The 16,068-nt window shown below is 40.3% G+C and overlaps 3 protein-coding genes across 4 annotated transcripts in view; 1 reads left to right on the top strand and 2 right to left on the bottom strand.

The window, feature by feature from the left end:
• The window catches only part of LOC111443516 (vacuolar protein sorting-associated protein 35B-like), a 9,326-nt gene extending 6,386 nt beyond the window's left edge, over positions 1–2,940 (bottom strand). Inside the window, exons 1-8 of one of the 2 annotated variants that reach the window (XM_023081355.1) lie at positions 2,600–2,940; positions 2,400–2,496; positions 2,170–2,293; positions 1,759–1,944; positions 1,274–1,361; positions 1,019–1,075; positions 851–940; positions 602–724 (exon numbers count right to left, since the gene is read on the bottom strand). In XM_023081355.1, the coding sequence (XP_022937123.1) occupies positions 602–724; positions 851–940; positions 1,019–1,075; positions 1,274–1,361; positions 1,759–1,944; positions 2,170–2,293; positions 2,400–2,496; positions 2,600–2,692 (858 nt within the window). In that variant the 5' untranslated portion in view covers positions 2,693–2,940. Of the gene's footprint in view, positions 1–601; positions 725–850; positions 941–1,018; positions 1,076–1,273; positions 1,362–1,758; positions 1,945–2,169; positions 2,294–2,399; positions 2,519–2,599 lie in introns of both variants that reach the window. The other variant, XM_023081356.1, reaches the window with a different exon arrangement.
• A 1,054-nt stretch (positions 2,941–3,994) lies between these two features.
• Positions 3,995–9,052, bottom strand: LOC111443220 (ABC transporter B family member 13-like). The gene is made up of 10 exons (XM_023080939.1): positions 8,662–9,052; positions 8,529–8,583; positions 8,243–8,418; positions 7,968–8,168; positions 7,631–7,890; positions 7,134–7,447; positions 6,831–7,054; positions 5,968–6,751; positions 5,616–5,857; positions 3,995–5,362 (listed from the first exon to the last, which is right to left on the bottom strand). Exons 1-10 carry the CDS (start codon positions 8,932–8,934, stop codon positions 4,139–4,141), a joined length of 3,753 nt encoding a protein of 1,250 aa, XP_022936707.1. The 5' UTR covers positions 8,935–9,052; the 3' UTR covers positions 3,995–4,138.
• A 2,695-nt stretch (positions 9,053–11,747) lies between these two features.
• On the top strand, positions 11,748–14,970 carry LOC111443221 (receptor protein kinase CLAVATA1-like). The gene is made up of 2 exons (XM_023080940.1): positions 11,748–14,411; positions 14,479–14,970. The coding sequence occupies exons 1-2, from the start codon at positions 11,849–11,851 to the stop codon at positions 14,829–14,831; spliced, it is 2,916 nt and encodes a 971-aa protein (XP_022936708.1). The 5' UTR covers positions 11,748–11,848; the 3' UTR covers positions 14,832–14,970.
• The last annotated feature ends 1,098 nt before the right edge of the window (positions 14,971–16,068 follow it).

The following is a 16,068-nucleotide window of genomic DNA, read 5'->3' as shown; positions in this document are numbered from 1 at the left end:
AAAAAAAAAAAAAAAAAAAAAAAAAAAGAGCCCAAAATAAAGCAAAGGGAAGACAGAGCCTAAAAGTAACTACAAAAAGGGGCTCCAATCCAGCAAAAGGGTCTATTAACCGATGCTCATAACGAGGCATTAAACCTAGCCCCCCAGACTTCCTCACTCAATCTCTACCTCTCCCTAAAAATAATGTTATTTCTCACAATCTAGAAACCCCAAACAACAGCAGAAAAACTAGTCTTCCACAAAACTTAGATCAGATTACAAAGAAAGTATCATTATAGAATGAACTGGTCTTCTCTTTTGTAAGACATAATAAACATTAACTATAATCTTTAACCAATAAACCAAGAAATAACCTTTAGGGGACCCACATTACCCAAATGGGGTCATGAAACTCCCTAATTATTTTGAAAAATTCTAAAGGAGATGATGGAAAAATTATATTTGCATGGGAAATGCCCAACTACATCAAGCAACCACTTTTTTGTATCACAAATCGAATATTATAACCTATCATTGGCAACAAGTTGTAAAAGCCATTAGAAATATATTGATAATAGTAAGAATAAATTAAATCTTACAGAAACTGAGGTAAGTTATTCACCTGAAGCTGCGGGCAAACACCCAACAATGTCTCAAGCGTCTGTAAATGGTATTCATCTGGAAACACCTGAATAATACAATCCATCAGATAGTACTGAGATAACTCATCTTTGCAGTTGACCACCTGTTCATGCAACAAGAAGAATGCAGGTAATCAGGACGTACTGTAATTTACCCTTTTTTTTCTTTTTTATGTCAGGAAAAGCTTGGAAGAAATAGACAGATCAATGTCGACTACAAAATTAGAGACCTGCTCCAAGACTCTAGGAAGAACAGTCTGCTTGTACATTTCAAGGTCCACACCCTCTATCTGACTGAGAACATGGAGATTCTTTCCAACCTGGAACAGAAATATAAGAGAAAGGATAATCTCTTGAAGTAATGTATGCAGAGTTCTCACAATATTCAGAATTATTACAAGATCACGAAGTTCGCTTCTCTCTTTTTCCTGCTTCTCTCTCAACCGAGCAGGTCCCTGCAGATGAAAAAGTGCAATTGAAGGCCTCAACTCAGGATCGCCAAAGTGTAGGAATGATTTGCACACACCATAACACCTGCATGGCCAAAAATCGTGCCCTCATGGATCATTTTACCTCCATGGCATGCAAGCACTTTGGTGTCATGCACATACAAACACAAACAAGACGAATAAAAGTTCAAATGTTCCACAAACCTGAAGCTGAATTCGCACCCAAAGTTTATTCATTTCAGTAAAATTTTGTAGCACAAATTCTACGGCCTCCATGACAGTGTCAGCATCGCTGCAGGAAGCCAAAATTACATTGGCTTATTTTCAGCTTTCATATTTGCAATATAAACTAAAATCACATTCTGGACAATTGAAATGTTTTCTTCCAATGAAATAAACAAATCATAGTATCTTCCAGAATAAGCTTACTTATTTACAATCACAGTAATTATGATTGTCCATTCATTCATAGGAATAAAAGGTGGAGTAATAGCTCAAAGTTTTAAAAATACGCATCCACAATTGAAACTAGTTTCTATCAAGTACATTTGAAGCTGTTGCTGTTCTCAGTTACAAACTTTTAATGACAAGAATTACAAGAAAAATCTTAAGTAAAGTAATCGAATTCTAGAATGCAAATCTGCCTTAAAAGAGAAAAGGTAAACAGGCGAATTAAGTTATCATCTTACCCTTCGCACTCAGAATTAATATCTAGCAATATGTCCCTACTGACTTGTGCTAGATAGTTTCTAAGAAAGAGACCACGTAATGGATGTTGAACTCCACGACACATTTCCACGAGATCTTTGAGGATCTCCTTCGCCGGGACCTCCTTAGATTTCATGTAGACTGAGCCAACCGTACAAAGGAGATACCTAGATGCAGAAAAAGAAAGATAAAAAATGAAAAATCCACTGAGGTTGACGGGGCATGGCAAAACTATTCCTATCCAGAATAAGCCAGTCATTACAGAATCAGCATTATAGAGATGGCTCTTCCGCCATAGAATGAGCCAGCCATCAAAAGATGAAGGAAGACGAGAATGCATAACTAATTAGCTTAAGTTTGACGCCTTAGGACGTTAGCCAATTTTCACTCACAGTCTGGGCAATATATTCCCGGCGTGTTGCACGAGTTCGTACAGATCGACGACCGTTACGCCATGCCTACTTTCGTCCTTAAAAAATATCTCCAACATCCTCAATTCGTCAAAGGCTCGCATATCTAAGACGATGTACACAGCAAAAAAAGAAAAAAAAAATCAAATCGCCTTTCAAGGAATCGATCCAGTCGATACACAAATGATTAGTCATTAGAAAAGGGGAATTACAGAGTTCGTAATATCTATGTGGTGAAAGCTTCGAAGTTCGAAGCTCCGAAAGCATCAGAGCCGAGTATTTGAGGGCTTCTCTGAGATTGTTCGCGTCCTGAGACGATAAACGTCAATAACTACGGAGAGATTAGGGATTGTCCAATAGAATTGAACCTTTGAAATTCAAGAAAAAGAGTTAGTGTAAAGATTGGAGATACCACGGCTTGATGCATGTAGAAGGCATTGTGTTGAATTCCAGCGATTCCTTCCGCCAGCCATTTCTCTTCGTCTTCAATTGCAACCGATAACATATCCACACTCTCTCTCTCTCTCTCTCTCTCTCTCTCTTTCTATCGGAGATGATCGAAAGCTGAAAGACAGCAGAGCCTCGCCGGCGACTGAGCCCTTCCCCTTTCTGAGGCGAGCAAAATGATTTTGACAGCTAATTCGAGTTGGCCCCAAAGTTGCCTTAAATTACCGGGAGTCGTTGAGATGGGTCGATTGTACGGCTGCCTAATTTGGCGCCAAAGCGTGGCTGATGACCGATGACTGACGAGGCTTTCATTTCTTTATTCCCACATCCCAAACATCCATTCATCATTATAGCAATGAGCTATTTTTTAATGAAATGGTAAAACATTATTGGTGGCTTCCATTTACAATTTTAAAAAATATGAACCAAATCAAGCAGACGGCTAAACGCATAGCGCCAAGCTGTTGCCCACCACACCACACCGCTGCATGCATAAGGACGAAGCCCATTTGTACACACCCAAGCCCTTACAACCGCTACCCAAACACCAAGTTCTGCTCCCTCTTTGGAACTATATATATATATTTATATATTAAGTTTGGTATCTATTTATTGTTTCATGTTTTTATAATATATTTTGTAATCCTTTCCAATTTCTTGTTATTTTAAATTTATAATTAAAAAAAGTAAAACTTTATATGAAAATAAGTTGTTAAAATTAAATATTGATTGCTCAATATTAATTATCCATTTAACTAATATTTTTGTTTATGATTGGAAATAAATCGGAAAAGAACTTAAAAATTTCTAAATTTGAGAAATAAGAAACCGAAATAGTTCACAATTCTGCTCACAGTTATTGTCTGCTTTGGCTTGTATTGAAAAGGTGCCGTCCAAAAAGAGAGGTTATCACACTTTTATAAGGTATGTTTCATTGTTCTTTCTGAGTGACATGGATCTCACATACGGTGATGCATAACGGGTCAAAGCATACAATATCTATTAGCGGTGGTGAGCTTGGGCTATTACAAATGGTATCAGAGTCAAGCATTGAGCGGTGTGTCAGCGAGGACACTAGACTCCAAGGGGGGTGGATTGTGAGATCCCACATCGGTTGTGGAAGGGAATGAAGTAGTATGCGAACAAGGACGCTAGCTCTCAAGGGGGTGAATTGTGTGGAACAAAACATGCATGGTGCGGAAACCTCTCTCTAGACAACGCGTTTTAATAAAAATTATGAAGCCGACAACAATACATAACAGACCATAGCGGACAATATCTGCTAGCGGTGGACTTGAGCTGTTCTTCTCCTAACCGAGAGGAAGAATCGAAAAAACTGAGAGCAAGAAAGTTAATGTTGTTCATAAGAATTGGAATGGAAGCTATATAATGTTGAGTTTCATGCATTCACTTTAAAATATAGAATTTACTCAAGAAGTAGGTGAGAGAGAATAAGATTACAGCACAAAACACACCCATGGGGCATATACAACAGCTAAACCAACTACTCAAGCGATTGCACACTCGTTTCCTGCTGCAAGTTCACCAACTGTTTATAGATACTGTTGGGGTTCTTCAGTAAGCTATCATGGCTGCCAATCTCAACCACTCTGCCACTCTTGAGCACGGCGATTCTGTTGGCATTGCGGATGGTTGTAAGCCGGTGGGCGACGAGAATTGTTGTCCGGCCTTCCATTAGCCTGTCAAGAGCCTCCTGCACCTGCTTCTCAGAGGCTGCATCCAATGCACTTGTTGCTTCATCCAACAGAAGAATGGAAGGGTCTTTCAGTATTGCTCTAGCAATTGCCACCCTCTGCTTCTGCCCTCCAGAGAGCTGCACTCCTCGGTCGCCAACGTGCGTTGCATAGCCATTCGGCATTCGGCTGATGAAGCCATGAGCGTTAGCTGCCTTAGCTGCTTTCATTACCTCAATTTCTGATGCCTCCTGATTCCCATACTTGATGTTCTCATGTATTGTTGTGGAAAACAAAGCTGGTTCTTGTTGAACCAACCCAATTTTCATCCTTAACGATCTCAAGTTTAAGCTTGTAATGTCACGCCCATCGATAGAGATAGTTCCCGACATGGGGTTGTAGAATCTCATCACCAATGCTATCACCGTGCTCTTTCCTGACCCACTTCGACCGACAACTGCTAGACTCTTGCCTGCAGATACCCTTAGATTCAAATCCTCAAAGATTGTGATATCTGGTCTTGCAGGGTACTTAAAACTCACGTTTCTGAATTCAATGTCGCCCCTGATGTTAGTTACCATCTCGGCAGATCGATTGTTGGAATCTATGGCGGTTCTCCGATGGAGAATATTGAAGACTGATCCTAATGCTTGAGAGCCTTTTACAATATCAGGTGTAAGAGCCAGAGTTTCTGCTATTGCTAATGATGTGATTATCAAAACCATGAAAGATTTCATGATGTCCCCAAAGTTTGAGTGTTTGTGTTTGATAAGAGTTGATGCATACCAAAGGCCAAGTGCATAGGAACAGAATGCAAAGAACTGGGATACGCCATAGCCAAAGCCAGCAATATGGCCTCTCAGAAGGGCCTGCTTATTGGGTTTGTTTAATTCAAAGGAAAATTGACTTGAGATCTTTTCTTCAGCACCAAATGCTGCAACCGTGCGTATATTGGCGATGGCTTCATGTGCTACAGCAGTTGCACGGTTATATGCTCGACTATAATCTCCTCCGAAGCCCTTGAGAAATAGTTGCTGCAGATTCATTGAAAGAAATCATCATTCAGGGGCAAGAATATGATGTGAAATGGATCAACTTTGGCAAAAAACACATCGGTTGGGGCGAAGAACGAAACATCTTTTATAAACCTCTCTCTAGCATACGTGTTTTAAAAACCTTGAGGGGAAGCCCGAAAGGAAAAGCCCAAAGAAGACAATATATGCTAGCTGTGGGTTGAGACGTTACTCAGACAGCTAGTTGTTATTAGTGGTGAACTTTAAAAGTTACCTCAGTTATTGAAGCTCCAATAAGAAGGGGCAAAGAAGCAGCAACAACAGCTGCAAGGCGCCAACTGAATATAAAGGCAATAACAAATGCAGCCACAGTGAGCGCTACATTCTGCACGATCGTCGATATACGGTCAGCCAGAGCACTTCTTACTAACGTTGCATCGGATGCCAAGATTGATGTCAAGGATCCAGTGTTGTTCTCATCTAAATCAAACCAACCAACTTCGTTGGAAAGGATAGCTGCAATTGGTTGATGGCAAACATCAGACAAAATGGATGAAAAAGAATCAATTCGTAAACATCGGTGACTATAAAATCCCGAGCGATATCGTTTAAGAACACGAAGAAACCTGAGAATAACAGCAAACGAACACGAGCGGTAAGTCTCTCTCCCATTAAGGTATAGAAGTAGTGTTGCAACAGATATATAGGAATGGTGAGAATAGCAACTCCAACAAACACATAGGCGACATGTTGGACCTCTTCTTTGATTTGAGAATGATGAGGAGAATAAAATGCAGATAGGACATGGGTTATGCCAAGTGCAAACAAAGGAGCTTGAATGCCTGCAAGAATTGCCCCGATCGATCCTAGTACTGCATAACGCCACTCGGGTGCGTTTAGCTTCAGTAGCTCCCATATCGACGGAGGAGAATTCGAAGTTTTTGAATCTTTGTTGGCTGATTGTAGCTCAGTCTCTCTGAATGACTTGGAATCTTGTATACTGTTATGAAAGCTAAAAGATTCTCGAAAACTAGAACGCCCGGAACTCCTAGATGGAGATATTATGCTACAATCATTCACTTGGTCTGATACTTGCAAGCTTACTAGAGCTGCATACTCACCATTGTTTGACATCAATTCTGAATGATTTCCACTCTCAACAATTTGACCGTTTTTCAGGACAGTGATGGTATCGGCATCTCGAATTGTGGAAAGTCGATGCGCAACGATGATCGTCGTTCGATTCGACATGATTCTGTCCAGTGCCTGCTGAACAATGAGTTCTGATTCTGCATCAAGAGCACTGGTTGCCTCATCTAGAAGTAATATTTTTGGATTTCGTAAAACTGCCCTTGCAAGGGCAATCCTCTGCTTTTGCCCACCTGAAAGCTGCGTCCCTCCCTCTCCGACCTACACGTCGACTCCCGGAAGTAAGTCGTTCTCAAATTAAATGTATTTCAAATGAGTATTAAGATTAGAGGACACAAACCGGAGTTGAGTAACCATCTGGTAGTTCTTGAATGAAGGAATGAGCATTTGCAGCTTGAGCAGCTGCAATGATCTCATCCATGGCTGCATGTTCTTGACCAAAAAGAATATTGGCAGCTATTGTGGTACTAAACAAGGCAGGCTCTTGACTAACCAACCCCATTTGCCTTCTCAACCATTTCAAATCAAGAGACCTAAGATCATATCCATCCAATAGTATCTTACCTAATAAACTTCAAATAATCAGTGGGCGAGCCGACACGAGACCATAGAACTGCCAAGGATATTTCATGACTCAACCAACCTGAAGATGGTTCGTAGAAACGCTGAACCATGGAAACAATGGTACTCTTTCCTGAGCCACTGGGGCCAACAACTGCAACTGTCTTTCCAGCACTTATTGAGAAGCTTAACTCCTCAAAAATCAGTTGGGGTCGGGAGGGATAAGCAAAGGAAACCTCAGAAAACTCAATCTTCCCTGCTATATTTGACAATGCTACTTCATTATCCGACCTCGACCATGATTCATAACCTGAGTCAATCATGCTAAAGATGTTGGCTGCAGCCACCCGACCTTTTGCGATGGCAGCGAGATTCGGCATAGCTTGACCGAGCGCACTGAAAATGACATTAGTGAATCCAACACAATACCTCCCACTCTAAATGACATTAGTGTTCAAACACAAAATCTTCTGCTTTTTGTTACTACATGAAACTATTGGTATACACAAGAACTAGTTTAGCATAATCTAATGTTTTATATATGTTCATAAAATCTTCCTCAAGATAAGATGGACTTACAATCCACTGAAGATGACATTGATGATCGTCGTAAAAGCTTTCCCTCCATTTGTTTCGTGGCGGAGGACGAGTAGGCTGGCATACCAGAGGAGCAAAGCCCAGGCACAAAACAGAAGACTGTATGTAAACCCCACGCCAATTCCTTTAGCAAAACCACTCCTCTTCCCATGTTTCAATGCATTTTGAAGCGACTCGGAATATTTCTCCACGGCTTTACTTTCTCCTACATATGCGTACACTGTTCGAATCTGTGCAATAACCTGAGGAAAAGGCAGAAAAAAGCTTTGCAAAAGGGGTTTCCAAGCAAAAAGCTCTGTGAAATAAGAAAATTGTTTACCTCTTCAGCTGCGTTTCCAGCTTGAGCATAGGCAGCTTCACCTTTTTCAGATAGAGTGGACATGATGATTGTGTATGCACCTCCTGCAATGGCTACCAATGGAACAATGGCCAAAGTCAGAAGCGTCAGTTTCCAAACTGATGTAAATCCAATGCCAAACCCAACAACGAATTGGGAGAAATAACGCAAAGCATGGCCTATCTGCAACAAGAAAATGGATGACACTCAATACTTAGAACAATAAACCTCAAACAATCCGAAGTACAAAAGTTCACCTTGTCGCCTATGGCATCTTGAACCAGAACCATATCACTTGAGATATGGAAGATTATGTTGCAATCTTTGGCCTTCGTGTCGAAAAAGTGTATATCTTTCTTCAAAATTGAGTTGAGATACTGCATTCTCAACCTTGCCGCCTGCCTCTCTCCCGTTTGCATCCAAAAAGCCACACCTACAAACAAAGTCAAGGATTCCAGTAAATTCAACCTTTTCAGTAATTTGATCTCAACAACCCATTTCCAGACATGTTCTAATCAACAATGAAATGGAATTCTGAATCACCTATCCATGCTGATGCCAACACAATGAGGCCAAGATAGATCAAGAATAAAGCATTCTGCCAATGCAAAAATAAGAGTTTTAACAAATATGAACAAATGAAGAGAGTTTTGGAGAATTGGAAGGTGCAATGTACTTCAGCAATACGAGAAGACAGTGTATGGGGATGTCTGGAAAAATGTCCCAAAGAATCGATGATCCGACCAAACAGAACAAAGAAAACAGGAAGAGCAGCCCCATGAACAAACGCTCCTAAGCTTCCAAACAGCATCAACAAACAATCAATTGCATCAGCAGCAGCAAACATACCAAAAAAGGAAACACTTATCTTCTTGCTTGGTTTCTCTTCTTGTTCCTCCATTTTGGGAGGTGGGTCTTGGTCTGATCCCCCATTGGACCCAATCTCCATCTCTCCCAAAAGACTAAGAAACTAATTTTCAGGGCTTTCAAATGTAACGAAAAGAAAAAACCTGATTCCAGATATGGAGTTGCTGGTGGTGGAGAGTGTTCATAAATGTAAAGACCATAATCAGTGAGCTAACGAACAATGCGGCGACTCAACTGCCGTTTGAATCATGGCGCTATAAGCTTGGCATTTTCCTCATAACTAAGCCAACAACTCCATTCACAAATTTGTGGTGAATCGGAAAGATAAATTAGATTATGATTGTGACCCGGTTTGGGAGTTTGGAGGAAAAACCAGCTTGTGAATACCATTAAATGGGCATGCCAGTTCTGATCCTCCAAAATAAGAACATGTTGGATCATATGGAAGGAGTGAAGTTTCTAACCCATCATAATGGCAGAGGCAGCAAGCGAGCGCGTCCTCACAAAATGCTCTTTGTTGGCGCTAAATGTTTGTGTCCTAGGTTGGATACTAACTCTATTGACATAAAAGTCTCTCAAAACCAAAAGCAAAGTCACTAGAGCTTATATTGACAATATCATATCATCGTGGAAAGTCGTGTTCGTCTAACATTTTCAGCTCTTAAAACTTTCACCTGCATAGATTTAGTAGTTTAATTGCAAATTTGTAAATAAAATTTAGTATGCTACCGCTTTACTCTATTTATTTTAAATTTTATGACTATTTAATCTAATACTATAAAATAGTATTGATATTTAATGAGATTAAGTTTAAATACAAAGCTTAAATCATTAAAGAATAGAAATTGATATTTAATTTTGATAAAAAAAAATGCCTATAATTATTATTATTTGTAATACTTGCTACCTAAATAATCATACATTTTTGCCACCAAAAAATGCAGCTAGTAATGATTATTGTTTTGAAAAGGGTAAAAAATTGGTGCAATTAAAAGAATGTGAAGTTTGTTCAAATGTTGTAAAAATGTGAACTCAAATCCCTCATGTTTGATCAAATTCTGTTGAACATGTGAAAAGGGCATTATGGGGATTCGATTACTAAGAAATGAAGGCCACGGCCCAAGTATGAAGACAAAATGGGCTTGGATGGCCCAAACATGATTGAAACTCAGCGGCCTGTTGAAGTCGTCATGTCGTAATCATAAATCAATCCGTCAATCCCTCGTAATATTTCCCAATGCAGCAAAACAAATTCTAGATTGATTCAATTCCATTTTCTTCTTTTCTTCTGCCCCTCCGTCAGGCCATCATCACGAGACAACACGGGTCTCGGTAAAATTACGTATGAATAATAGTGTTTCCATAAAAACAAATGCCCCCATAAATGGTTTCTCATTCATAGCCTCTCAACATTATAAGATACACCCAAAAAAAAAAAAAAAATAAATAAATAAAAAACACACGATATTAAAATAAATTACAGCGCCATATTTAGTAACATGATTATCAATTTCATTAAACAAATTTCACATAATTTCAAACCAATGATGAATTTACATAAATATTATACCATCAACCAACACAAGACTTTAATCTTGATCTAATTTTTTAAAAAATATTTGAAGTTCAACCCTTTTTAATATTTTATTTTATTTTTAATAAAGTTATTTATACACGAAAAGAAGCCAGGAATGAATAATAATTTGGAGAATTTTCTTTGGTTTCCACCCATGTAATGAATAAAAGCAAAAGCATATTGTTTGGCTTTCCATAAAAGGATGTATTAATATAAGAAACATAAATTAACCAATCAAAAAACCCCACTTTTTCTATATTCTTATAAGCAAAATGCACGAGTGTAAAAAAGAAAATTAAAAGGGTTACAGATAAATCACAAAATATATATAAGTACACAACTCAATGTATGGAATGTCAAAGGTTTGGTTTGGTGGGAAGTTATTTATTTTCATGTAGTTTTTGAATAGCCAATGACACAGATATACACCAAAAAGGATTGTTTTATACAAAAGCAGTAGAGCATTTATTGGCAAAGTCACACCCTTTGATTCCCATTCATTTCATAAAGTGTAAAGTTTCAATTCTTCGCCGCTAATGGTGAGAATTGGAATATGTTCTTCCAACTCCTAGTGGTCATCAAAACAACATTTTCCCAACAAAAAAGAAAAAAAAGGTTGTAGAAGAAAGGGGAGCAGGGAGAGTTAGGGTGAGACGGGGTGCAGAGGATAAATGGAAAGGGGCCCAAAGGAGGTGGAAGAAGGGAGAAGTGGGCCTACAGCACCAGAAGCGGCAGAAGACCAGAGAAAAGGGTTAGAAGTAGAAGAGTGGACTTTGTGCTGAATGACGAAACTGAGAGTCAGAGAAGAGAGGGGGAAAAAAATAAAAAATAAAAAAGTGTCTGTTGGGAAAAAGACAAAACCAGGCTTTGATTGGGCCCTGGGCCCCCAACAATCCCTACAAAAGCCCATCATCTTCATTGGTGTTTTATTCCGAGCACTGCCCCTTCCCCCTGCCCACTGCCCTGTCTATATCTACCCATTTTAATTAAATTACAATTAATCTATTAATTAAGATTATGTTCGAAACTAAATGAGGACACCATGCAAATTATATAATTGGAAACAATAAGAAATACCTTAATAGATTTATAAGAGGCAGGTGGAAAGTAAGAGCATCCATCCATCCGTCGGTCGCTGTCTAATCTAATGCCTCGTACATGAATAATGATGTAGGGTCCAGATGTGCTCGGAGGTAGCAGTCGCAGAGCCTTGGATGAGACGGCCTCACCTGATCCCTACTCTACTCTCTAGCACGCAGCCTCCTATTCGAATTAGATGTTTCGGATTTCTTTATTCTTCACCTGTTTCCATTTTACCGCCACCGCCTATTACAGCTTCCAGTTTTTGCTTAATTTGACGCCTTATTCCCCATTTTCCCTCTTCACTGTGTTTCATCGAAGAACAAGAAACGCAGTGGGGATGAGGAAAAAATCGCTCCATCCTGTTCTTTCCCACTTGTTTATCCTCGTTTTACTTCTTTTCTCTGCCAGTTTTTGTTTCGCCAATCGCGATATGGAAGCGCTGTTGAAGATGAAGAGCGCCATGATCGGACCCGGGAGGTCGGCGCTTGATGATTGGGAGCCGTCGTCGTCCCCGTCTGCTCATTGCGATTTCTCCGGCGTTACGTGTGACGGCGATCACAGAGTTGTTGCGCTTAACGTCTCGAATTTTCGTTTATTCGGCCCGATTCCGCCAGAGATTGGGATGTTGGAGAAGATTGAGAACTTGACCTTAGTGAGTGACAATCTCACTGGAGGACTTCCTCTCGAAATGGCAAAACTCACATCGCTTAAGATTCTTAACCTATCTAACAACGCATTTCATGATAAGTTGCCGGCTGAAATCACGCTCGGAATGACCGAACTCGAGGTTTTTGATGTCTATAATAACAATTTCTCCGGTCCGCTCCCGGTGGAATTTGTCAAACTGAAGAAGCTTAAGCATCTTGACCTTGGTGGATGTTACTTCACAGGTCAGATTCCTTCTGTTTACTCGGAGATGCAGACGTTGGAGTTCTTAAGCGTGCGGGGAAATGCGCTTACCGGAAGTATTCCAGCGAGTTTGGCGCGGCTGAAGAATCTTAGGTATCTTTACGCCGGATATTTTAACCATTTCGACGGCGGGATTCCGGCCGAGTTCGGATCGTTGAGTTCTCTTGAGCTTCTCGATTTAGCCAACTGTAACCTCTCCGGTGAAATTCCTCCGAGTATGGGGAATTTGAAGCACCTGCATAGTCTATTTCTACAAGTAAACAATATAACCGGTCGGATTCCCCCTGAACTTTCCGGTCTGATTAGCCTCAAGTCACTGGACCTCTCACTGAACGAACTCACCGGAGAGATACCGTCGAGTTTCGAAGTACTGCAGAACCTCACGCTGATCAATTTGTTCAACAACAAGCTTCACGGTCCAATCCCTGGTTTCATAGGTGATTTTCCTCATCTTGAAGTGCTTCAGTTGTGGAGTAACAACTTCACGCTGGAGCTCCCCGAGAATCTAGGGCGTAACGGAAAACTGTTTCTGCTCGACGTGGCGACAAATCATCTAACTGGACTCATTCCTCCGGATTTATGTAATGGTAGGTTGAAGACTTTGATTCTGTTGGATAATTACTTCTATGGGCCCATCCCTGAGAAATTAGGCCGATGTGATTCACTTACGAAAATAAGAATTGCGGGAAATTTCTTCAACGGAACGGTTCCGGCAGGGTTCTTCAACTTCCCGGCGTTGGAGCTACTTGATATCAGTAATAATTACTTCTCTGGCGCTCTTCCGTCGCAAATGTCTGGCGAGTTTCTTGGAACTCTGCAGCTTAGTAACAACCATATTACCGGGGAAATCCCGGCCACTATTAAGAATTTAGAAAACTTGCAGGTTGTTTCTCTGGAATATAACCAATTCACTGGGCATTTGCCCGTGGAAATATTTGAATTGAACAAGTTGCTGAGGATTAACATCAGCTTTAACGATATTAGCGGCGAAATTCCGCATTCAGTTGTTCAGTGCTCGTCTTTAACGTCAATCGATCTCAGTGAAAATCATCTCGTCGGCCAAATTCCCAGGGGATTGTCGAAGCTGAAAATCTTGAGCGTCCTCAATTTGTCAAGAAATCAAGTGTCGGGCCAAATTCCTGACGAGATTCGGTCGATGATGAGTCTTACAGTTCTTGATTTGTCATACAATAACTTCTTCGGTAGAATCCCCACAGGCGGTCAGTTTTCGGTATTCAACGGCAGCGCCTTCGCCGGGAACCCTAACCTCTGCTTCCCCAGCCACGGATCTTGCGGATCTCTACACAAGAATTCGAAATCTGTTAAGCTAATCATTTCAATCGTCGCGATATTCACCGTTTTATTATGCGTATTCGTCGCAGTTTATCTCAGAAAGAGAAAGAGGATTCAGAAATCAAAGGCATGGAAACTCACAGCGTTCCAACGCCTCAATTTTAAAGCGGAGGACGTCCTCGAGTGTTTGAAGGAGGAGAATATCATCGGCAAAGGCGGCGCTGGCGTCGTCTACCGTGGATCAATGCCAGACGGCTCCATCGTAGCTATTAAACTGTTGTTAGGAAGCGGCCGGAACGACCACGGTTTCTCTGCTGAAATTCAAACTCTAGGGCGAATCAAGCACCGGAACATCGTCAGGCTTTTGGGTTACGTGTCGAACAGAGACACGAATCTGCTTCTATACGAGTACATGCCGAATGGGAGCTTGGACCAGAGGCTGCATGGAGTGAAGGGTAGGCATTTGCATTGGGACTTGCGGTACAAGATCGCGATGGAAGCCGCCAAGGGGCTCTGTTACTTGCACCACGATTGTACGCCGCTGATCATCCACAGGGACGTGAAGTCCAATAATATACTGCTGGATAAGCTCTTTGAAGCTCATGTCTCTGACTTTGGGCTCGCCAAGTTCTTCCAGAATGGCGGCGCCTCCGAGTGTATGTCCTCCATTGCCGGCTCATACGGCTACATTGCTCCAGGTCTGGTTCATCCTTATCTGTAAAATTCTAATTAAATTAAGATTAATCACTGACGCCCATATAACAGAATATGCCTACACACTGAAAGTGGACGAGAAGAGCGATGTGTACAGCTTCGGTGTGGTGCTGCTGGAGCTGATAGCCGGGAGGAAGCCAGTGGGGGATTTTGGAGAAGGCGTGGACATAGTGAGGTGGGTCCTCAAAACCTCATCAGAACTCTCTCAACCGTCCGATGCTGCCTCAGTATTAGCCGTGGTGGACTCGCGCCTCGCCGAATACCCTCTCCAAGACGTAATCCACCTCTTCAAAATAGCCATGATGTGCGTGGAAGAAGACAGCTCTGCAAGGCCAACCATGAGGGAGGTTGTTCACATGCTCTCAAATCCCCCAAGGGCTGTCCCTGTTCTCATCAACCTCTAATATCAATCAACCCTTGTATGTGTAATTAATTAGTGTAATGAGGTGATTAATGGTGTGCTTTAGTGTTATCTAGATTGTTGATTAGTGGCGGTCAACATTAATTTTACTTCAAATGTTAATATTAATGTCTGGGTTTTGATATCTTGATGTCCATGATGGAGAAAGGTGTAGTTAATAATGTTGCTCTTGATGATGTAATCCGCAACTAAAGGTTGGATCCAAGAGTAGGTCACAAACTGGAGGCTTGATAGTTACTAACCACTACCTCATTAATCTGCCTTTTATTTTGGTCTAATTCCGAAGTTTATTGTTATACCTTCTAATTTTGTCATCAATAGCGTGGGGGCAAGCAGAAGTGTCGAAGATTAGGATTTTTCTTTAAGTAGGATGCTAATTTTTTGTTTTGCATTAGACTTTGTTCAAGAGTATAGTTAAAAATTACTCAAAATTAGGTGGGTTAGGTGTGTTGTATAATTTAACCTTTAATATATTTATAATTTAAATTTAAATTCTAATTTGGTTTGTTTGTTTTTTTTTTTTCATTAGATCAGCCATGTGAATATGAGCTCAATTTGATAGGAACATTAGCAACTTGTAAATAAATGGTTCAAAATTATCTCAAGACGTTGCAATTCATGCCATGTTAAAAAAGAATGAATGTTCATTTGTTCTTACATGGTTACAGATTTTGGATGGGTGATAATTTAGAGTTTTGGTACTTTATTTTAAGACATTTTATTTACTTTAACGTCACATTTACATAATGTTAATTATGGTCATAAAGTATACAGAGTAGTTTTCCGTAGTTTCTATTCTTGGGATTCACGTTTCTGTTCTTAGGATTCACAATTTCTCTAGATCTCCTTAGATTCTCCTATTGTCCTGACTCTTCCCCAATCTATACAAGGGGGAGCGAAAAGATAACGCAAGGGAGACAACAAAATAAGGGTTTTGCTTGTTATTGGACATGACTAAACATCTCATGATACGAACTGACCACAGCCATACAACACCAGTATGAAAGCATTTACGGTCATAGTTAAAGGTAGGATGAAGTGACCCGCCAAGGAAGAAAAAGGATATAAATTCAGCTAAAAATAAACTTCTAATTAATATAACTTTATTTTATAATTATTGGTCTAAAAGTCCAGCTTTCCCAACATACATACTGCATTATTTATTACAAAAAAGAAAGGAGTTTTTGGGAAAATAAAACACATTTTTAATTTTGGTGAGA

Source organism: Cucurbita moschata, unplaced genomic scaffold (genome assembly GCF_002738365.1).
Source record: "Cucurbita moschata cultivar Rifu unplaced genomic scaffold, Cmos_1.0 Cmo_Scf00005, whole genome shotgun sequence".
NCBI lineage: Eukaryota > Viridiplantae > Streptophyta > Magnoliopsida > Cucurbitales > Cucurbitaceae > Cucurbita > Cucurbita moschata.
This window is presented reverse-complemented; position numbering and strand designations above follow the sequence as displayed.